This window comes from Triticum aestivum, chromosome 6D, assembly GCF_018294505.1.
Source record: "Triticum aestivum cultivar Chinese Spring chromosome 6D, IWGSC CS RefSeq v2.1, whole genome shotgun sequence".
Lineage (NCBI taxonomy): Eukaryota > Viridiplantae > Streptophyta > Magnoliopsida > Poales > Poaceae > Triticum > Triticum aestivum.
Window position 1 is genome coordinate 492,711,642 of NC_057811.1, and position 8,112 is coordinate 492,719,753.

The 8,112-nt window shown below is 54.3% G+C and overlaps 1 protein-coding gene across 1 annotated transcript; it reads left to right on the plus strand.

Moving 5' to 3' along the window:
• Positions 1 to 5,811: 5,811 nt before the first annotated feature.
• LOC123146409 (aspartyl protease family protein At5g10770-like) lies at positions 5,812 to 7,547 on the plus strand. The gene is made up of 2 exons (XM_044566064.1): positions 5,812 to 5,962; positions 6,298 to 7,547. The coding sequence occupies exons 1-2, from the start codon at positions 5,812 to 5,814 to the stop codon at positions 7,545 to 7,547; spliced, it is 1,401 nt and encodes a 466-aa protein (XP_044421999.1).
• Positions 7,548 to 8,112: the final 565 nt, after the last annotated feature.

Consider the following 8,112-nt stretch of genomic DNA (forward strand, 5'->3'; position numbering starts at 1 on the left):
ACTCGCCCACAGCAAGATGAGACCACGACGCCGGGCTTCGGCAGCGGAGGCGGCAGCCTCTGGCGCGGCGGTACGGCGTTGGTTGGAGAGCCCATCGTTGCTAGCTAGCAACTTCCGTGTCCTTTCCTTTTTCTCCTTTGCACTTGATCCATATTCGAGTCCAAGTAGTACTCCACTTGATGTCTTGAGGCACGTGTGATCAGTCTTTGAGGCTGAAACGCTGCTGTTTTTGATGGAAAGAAGAAGCAGTGCGCTATGGAACTCATGGTACACTCGGCGACACACCAATTCTTGTCCGTCTTGCTGGATCGCTTCGTTTAGTTAATCTCTTCTCTCCTGTTGGTCCTTTGTACAATGACGTGGTGCTCTACAACTCAAAAGTAGTACTAGCAGTAGCGACAAACACCATCGAGACTTGGCGCACAGGTGAAACATGCTGCAACCGGAAATCAAGGTCTTTGGCGACTTGCGATTTGACTGCGTCCCGGCGACGTGATCCGTGCACTGATCGATCTCGAACACGCCTTCGACTTGCAGTACTGACGGGGCACCTGACGCGATCTTAATTTTCTTAAACTCAAACCTTCATATGTTCAAACACGAGCTTCTCAATCCCTAAAAAGATCCCTCCAAGAACTCATCACCACCGTGCGCGAGCCCCACGGTGGGCGCCAACTGTCGTGGAATTGTCACGGCAGATGTCCTTAGTGTCATGACTTAGTCGCGAGGCCAGCGCATCTATGTGGTAGCTTGAGAGGGGTTGGGCGGAATCGAGAGACGCAAGACAAGACAAGGATTTAGACAGCTTCGGGCCCCGAAAAACATCATCCGGTAATAGCCCTACCTGCTATTTGTGGCTAGGTCTCATTATACTCATGAGAGAATCACCGGTAAGCCGGCTCTTTGTGTCTAACCCTAGATATTGTTTCTTGTCCCTCTTTGGGGTGCCCTGCCCCTCCTTATATAAGTTAGAGGGGCGGGTTACATGTGGAGTCCTAGTAGGACTAGGACTAGTCTATCTTCTCTTACAAGTTAATTACAAGTCCGGGTCTTGCTTCCTCGTAAAGAAAATATTCGTCATCCCTTTCTTCTTAAGCCAGCCCATCATAAACGTGAGCCGGCCTTCTGGGCCTTGGGCCTTGTCCTCTATCTGACCCGTCGTCGGGGCCATCCATGAGTCGTCTGGTTCATGAGCTGTCTGACCAATGAGCCGCCAGACCCATGAGTCGCTAGTCCTCCGCCGGGTCATCAGCGAAATGCCAAGTCCGGCCGGGTCATACTTCCGGCCGGGTCATACCGGCGGGTATATCCCCGACAGGGGGGGCAAAGGGGGGGACGGGCGCGGGGCAGAGGCCACTACCAACTACCCCGGGCCCACAGACGGGAGAGAGGGAAATCAACAGGAGACGCCAGAGCCAGGGACCCAGGCAGCCCAACCCGAGACTGAACAGGCACCACCAGGCCCAAGAGCCCACCCAGGCACACCTCAGCCCTAGGGCACCCCGAATCTAGGGTTTGGCCACCATCCGCCCCCTCACACGCCGGCGCGACCGCCGCGTCCGGCGCCGGCCCCAGCCGGAGGGGAGGAGGACGATCAGGACCAGCGCCCGGGGACGCCACATCGACCAGATCCAACAGCACAGAGGAGGGAAGAGCACCAAGGAGACCGCGGTCAGGGGAAGGAGCCGGGCCCTGACCCGCCAGGCAACGCCGCCGACCGACGCGCATCCACCCCGACGAGCCAGCAGGAACCGACACCGGCCGGCCCCGGCCGCCCGGAGCAAATTTCCGGGATCGGCCCGACACAGGCACGGGCGGCACCAGCGAACCCACCACCGATGGAGCGGAATCCTCCGCATCCGAAGACGACTCCTCCATGTCGCCCAACGCCCAGAAGCGCGAGCCGGGGAAAGGCGCCGGCGCAAGGGGGGGGGGGGCAGCGCCAGAGCCGACGCGCGCCCGGAGCAAGGAGAGCCAACCCGCCCCGAGACCAGTGGGAGAGGCGACGGGGGGAAGAAAGGGCGGGGGAGCCATGGGCTGCGGCGAGGGCAGGGGAGAGGGGGAGCGGGGAGCGAGGGGACGAGGGGGGGGGGAGGGGGAGAGGGAGAGGAGAGGAGAGACAGCCATACAATGTTGTCCAAATCTGCGCGAGATTACTCTATAGCATACATCAGGAGAAACCAAAACAATGTAGTTCATGCTTTAGCACATATGGGTAGATCATCTCCTCACACAGCCGTCTGGATCCGTCATGGACCAGACGACATTGGCACTCTTTGTCAAGAGGATTGTAACGAACCACCTTGCTTGAAATGATTTTATATTTTCCTTGCAAAAACAAAATCCCACGCATCGTGTGCACCGTGCTGTTCTTGGAGCCAATACGGCAATGAACATACATCACGATGGCATCAACAGCAAGACCCTCCGCCCAACTTTTCCAAATTGCCCGGAGGCTCGAAAGCTACACCCAGTGGGTGCGCTCGCGCGCCCCACTCGGAACACGCCGCGTCAGTTGCACGCCCATCGCCGGCTGCAACAGGCATCCTCGATGCCATCGTCTGCACCAACAACCGCGAAGACCCTCCGCCCAACTTTTCCAAATTGCCCGGAGGCTCGGAGGCTACACCCAATGGGTGCGCTCGCGTGCCCCCAACGGAAGTAAGCCGCGCCGGCAGCGGTCTGCAACCGGCCGTCATCGACATCTACTGCTTCATCGACGCCCGCTAAAAACTTCCGCGCAACTTTTCTAAGTTGCCCGGAGGCTTGGAGGCTACTGTAAGGGGGATAACCCCCGGGTAGGCCCAAGACGGGAAACGATGCTTCAAAAATATCGGGGCGACCAACGCCCCGGTCCGGCTGCCCAGCCACCTCGGCGGGCTTGCCATCCCGGCCGCCCGGCTGGCTCCCTGTCCAGCTGCTCCAGCCGGCCTGCTACGCGAAGTCAACCACCGCATTGGCACGACACCGACAAGACGGCCGTACCGCGACCACTGTTGCTGATAAAACATACATTGTTCGCTTGTCACACACGGCATCATCTACAGTATATTTTGTCCCCTGGGCATTGATTTATAAAATGACCCAGGGACAATACCTAGCCTAGCTCTCAAGCAAGCACAGGTTGAGATGTAAGCTACACGTTGTAGCTTACATCCCGAGCACACACCCATTCCCACCTAGCTTACATTCAAAGCTAGCTCACATTATATATATGAGAACACATCAATCCATCCAGGAGGATGGACTCAGACAAGGCACTCACGCCACACACATTCGGCCACAAGCTAGCCACTAGTGCACTTGGCACTCATACCACACGCATGCATACCTGAGACCAGATGTTCCATAGCTGCGTTCCGTAATACAGCTTTAGGAGCACTCTGTACTGTTACATACTCCACATATATACATACATGCAGGAGTAGTGGTAATACCCTGCTAAAACGTCACTGATTGGCCAGAAATTTCACTAACAGTCTACATGATCATCTGTCTCATCCTTGCAGCAGCAGCACCATCACCACCACCACCATCAACAACAACAACAACAACAATAACAACATCAACAAAACAACAAGATATATAGTACATCAACGGCGGCTCGTCGGGCAATGAACTCTCTATTTCAAGCTTGTTCCCACCTACAGCCTTCTCCTTCTCTTCTCTGCGGCGAGTCGGATAATACAAGGAGACCTTCTGGATGCTCCCCTCCAAGCCCTTCCTGCCTACCTTGATCCAACAAGATGACAACTCTTGTTTTTGCTCTTACTCCTACGTGAAACAAGTGCATGCATTTCAGGACAAGATATTCTTCAATCAATCAAAAAAGCTTTTTAATGGATTCCATGCGTGGTTACGTTAAGTATGGTGGCATAACTTGAAATCTACTTTATATTAAGCATCTCATTACATAGGCACTGCAGCACCACGCGAAATCCCACACATATATATGAAACGGACTGTCTGTGACTGCTCAAATGCTTATAATTTTTTTTAGAAAAGGAGGATGATTCCCGACCTCTGCATCTGAGCGATGTACACGGCCATTTTATTAATTATTCTCACAAGACCTTACAAAGCCATACAACAGCAAGACTAAAGCCACCGTCTAAGCAACAACTGTCGCTACACCTATCTAATTGATGAAGGGGCGCAGATAGTCTGGGCCTAATACCAAACAGACATCGCAGCCAAAACTAAACATCTAAGACCTGAGGTCCCAACTAGGACGCCTGCCGGGTATGGGGCACCTACCAGTCCGGCGCACTCCTCAACCAGGACGCCTGCCGGGTATGAGGCCGCCGCAACCACCTGCCACCAATCCATCTTCAAAGCTATACTGTTGCATGTACCGTGTCAGGTCTCTCTGCCATCGACGCCACCACGACGCCCGACAGCGCCGTCCTCCTGTGCGAGTCCATCCTCCCATAGCGAACTCCGAATCTGCACTGCGCCACGCCGTCAAGATCCGTCGCCATCAGTGTGTAGGATGAAGCACCGCTCCACCAAAGAATCCATTCCTTTGGTCCCTCGGTCACGTGTGTACCTCCAAGAATGACGCCCCCAAGGGAGGAACGACACCAGAGCGCCGCCGTCATCCAATCATCCGTTCTAGGGTTTCCCCCAGAGTTAGCAGAGAGTGGCCTTGAACTTCTCCACGGCGATGCCTTCAAGAAGGGAACGACGCAGATAGCGCCGCCACCGCCGGCTTAGCAGACCCGAAGGCAAGTTTTCACCCAGATCAGTTCGAAGGGATCCAACTCTCGTGCACGGGCCGCCGTCACCACCAGGCAGAACCCTGGAACATTGGCAGATCAGCGAGCCGCCGGCACCACCGCATCCAGATCGCCGGCCACGCCGGGCCGCCGCCATCCCCCGCGCCGTCCAGGTCAGAGACGGAGCCGCCGACTGCGCACAGGGACCACCGCCGCCTGCACACGCCGGAGCGCCGCCGAGAGCCCAGCGCCCGCCACCGCTTGCCGAGGGCCGCCGCCGCGCGCCCCGAGCGGACTCCCACGCACACCAGGGGAATCTGCCGTCGCCCCCAAGCCCGCGCCGGCGCGCCCCACCTCCAGTGCGCCGCCAACCACCGCCGCGATCCACCCGCGCCAGATCCAGCGAGTCGTGGGAGAAGAGATCCCGCCGCCGCCGACGCCGACCGGGCTTTGCCCGGCGGCGCGCCCCGGCGGCGGCGAGGAGAGGTCGGGGGAGGGACGAGGACGCGGCGTTGCTAGGGTTCCCCCCGGTCACCGCGCAGGGGCAACACGGGAGGAGTCTGGAGGAGTCAGAGTCTCAATCTATGACACACCAAATAGATCTCAGGTGGCTGCTTTAGTAGAGGAAGGGAAACAACTCCTTAAATCTGGGCAAGATTATTCTATAGCATACGTTAGGAGAAACCAAAACAATGTAGTTCATGCTTTAGCACAGATAGGTAGATCATCTCTTCGCACGGCCGTCTGGATCCGCCATGGGCTAGACAACATTGGCACTCTTTGTCAAGAGGATTGTAACGAACCACCTTGATTGAAATGATTTTATATTTCCCCCGCAAAAACAAAATCCCACACATCGTGTGCACCGTGCTGTTCTTGGAGCCAATACGGCAATGAACATACATCACGATGGAACATACACATTTTTAATCATCCAACCATGCAAATTCCCGCCCAGCTGACGCTGGCATCCAAAGTGCAGCCTTGCAAGTCTCGCCATTTCTGTTGGAGCTGATAATTCACGTACGCCTATTTAAAGATGAGATCCAAGTCAGCCCGAGCCAAAATATTCAGAAGTCCATTCGCGCATGCAATGGCGTCAGAAAGGTCGATCTTGTGTCTGCTCGTGCTTCTTCTTCTCTGTGCCGTTTCTCTGGCTGCTTCGCCACGCTTCCTCTCCGTCAGCCTCGACAGGCTGATCAACTCCAAGCCTCACGTCGACTGCCCTCCCTTCATGTCCCCCGGTACGGACTACAGCCCACCTGAAATTTTGGTGTAAGCAGTGATGAGTTCAGCATGCTCTCCGAACCTGTTGCAATTAAGTATTGAAAACGTCATTCTAAACAACAAATAATGATTTCGAATCATAGACATATTTCTAAACCAAAGAGAAGCTACCCTACTGTAATTTACTGCGAATCCATGATTTTTTTCTCACAGTGAATGGATAAGTACTATAAATTATGAAAACTATACAATGGATAAGTATAAATTATGATTAACTTGTTCATATACAACGGGCATGTTCTACTCCTTGATTAACTTGTGTCTCTCTCAACTACATGCAAGTGACAAACAGCCGCAAGTTCCGGCAACAAGATCCCTATCCGTCATCCCTGCGTCTGCCCGCCATATTGCGGCGGGACAAAGCAGACGAGGCGCGACATCCATGGCCATGACAAAGCCCGGCTGAGCACCCTACGCCAGAGGTCGCTCGTCCCCGCGCCAGCTGCAGCGCCCATTCCAGCAGAGGCGCCATCCGTCAGCATCCCGGATCACTCAGGGGATTTCCTCGAGTCGCCGGAGTTCATTGTCGTTGTCGGCTTCGGAACACCGGCTCAGCCATCTTCCGTCATGTTTGACACCGGCAGCGACATGTCGTGGATCCAGTGCAAGCCGTGCTCCGGCTACTGCCATCCGCAGCATGACCCCGTCTTCGACCCCACCAAATCCACCACCTATGTTGCCGTGCCCTGTGGCCAACCATTGTGCTCACATACCGGCAGCAAGTGCAACGGCACCACCTGCCTATACTCCATGGACTATGTCGATGGCTCGTCCGAATGGAGTACATCTGGCATCCTCTCCCAGGACACGTTGACGCTCACTTCCTCAACCAAGCTGTCCAGCATCCCGTTCGGATGCGGCCAGCAAAACCTGGGGAAGTTTGGCTACGTCGACGGGCTGCTCGGCCTTGGCCGTGGCAAACTCTCACTGTCTTCACAAGCAGGTCATTCGTTCGGCAGCACCTTCTCCTACTGTCTACCGTCCGACAACAGCACGACCGGGTACCTCAGCATCGGCTCGACGCCGGTCTCCAACCAAGTAGTCCAGTACACGGCGATGATACAGAAGTCTAGCTACCCATCATTGTACTTCGTCGAGCTCGTCTCCATCAACATCGGTGGTTACATCCTGCCGGTGCCACCCTCCATATTCACGAGCACCGGCACCGTCTTGGACTCCGGCACCATCCTTACGCATCTACCTGGGCAGGCATACACCGCGCTTCGCGACCGGTTCAAGTTCACCATGCAAGGGAGCAAAACAGCGCCGCCGCAAGAAAATCTCGACACGTGCTATGACTTCGCCGGCCAGAGTGGAATCTTAATACCGGCGGTGTCACTCATATTCAGTGATGGCGCGGTTTTCGACCTTAACTTCTATGGGATCTTGATCTTCCCACAGCCGACCATCGGCTGCCTCGCGTTCATGCCGCGGCCGGCGTCGACACCATTCTCCATCATCGGCAATACGCAGCAGCGGTCGACCGAGGTGATATACAACGTTGCCGCGGAGAAGATCGGTTTTGTCCCCAACAGTTGTTGATAATCATATGTGGTAGTACCGTACTACCGTTTGGCTAAATATATATATGCCTATATTTCTATCTATCAAAGAAACTTGTTATGCACCAGGTATGAGAAGCATGGATAAATGTACGATCTTTTTTTTCCCGATGAAATATCAATCAAACGAACTTGTTATGCAATACAAACAACAAATTCGATCTGATTATATTTTGGTGTGTCGTCATGTCCTGTCCAGATTCAGAATAAGCTAGTATACGTAGCACCCAGGACAAGAATTAGAAACATGCTTATGGAAATTTCTCGCTTCTGTTGAATTGTTTAAACCTAGAGATTTAAAAATAAAATGTGATGCACATATGTACATTCAGATCATAATATTAATAGCGAACAGATTGCCTGGCTAGCAGATATGACACTTTTTCGATGTAGCCTCTCGGGTAGCAAGAAATGAAAACAACAAGTGCAGTTCTAGCTCTCTAAGAAGCAGATATGGCGCTTTTTCGATGCCCTCAGATGCTGTCCAGATGTTTTGAAATGCCCTTTTCCTTTTGCTTCCAGTTGCAGACCATCTGTCTGAGTGG

Coding starts and splice junctions, on each gene's coding strand:
- LOC123146409 (XM_044566064.1), top strand. CDS start 5,812: ATGGCGTCAGAAAGGTCGATCTTGTGTCTGCTCGTGCTTCTTCTTCTC. Junction 5,963..6,297: donor CCCTCCCTTCATGTCCCCCG/GTACGGACTACA, acceptor AGTGACAAACAG/CCGCAAGTTCCGGCAACAAG.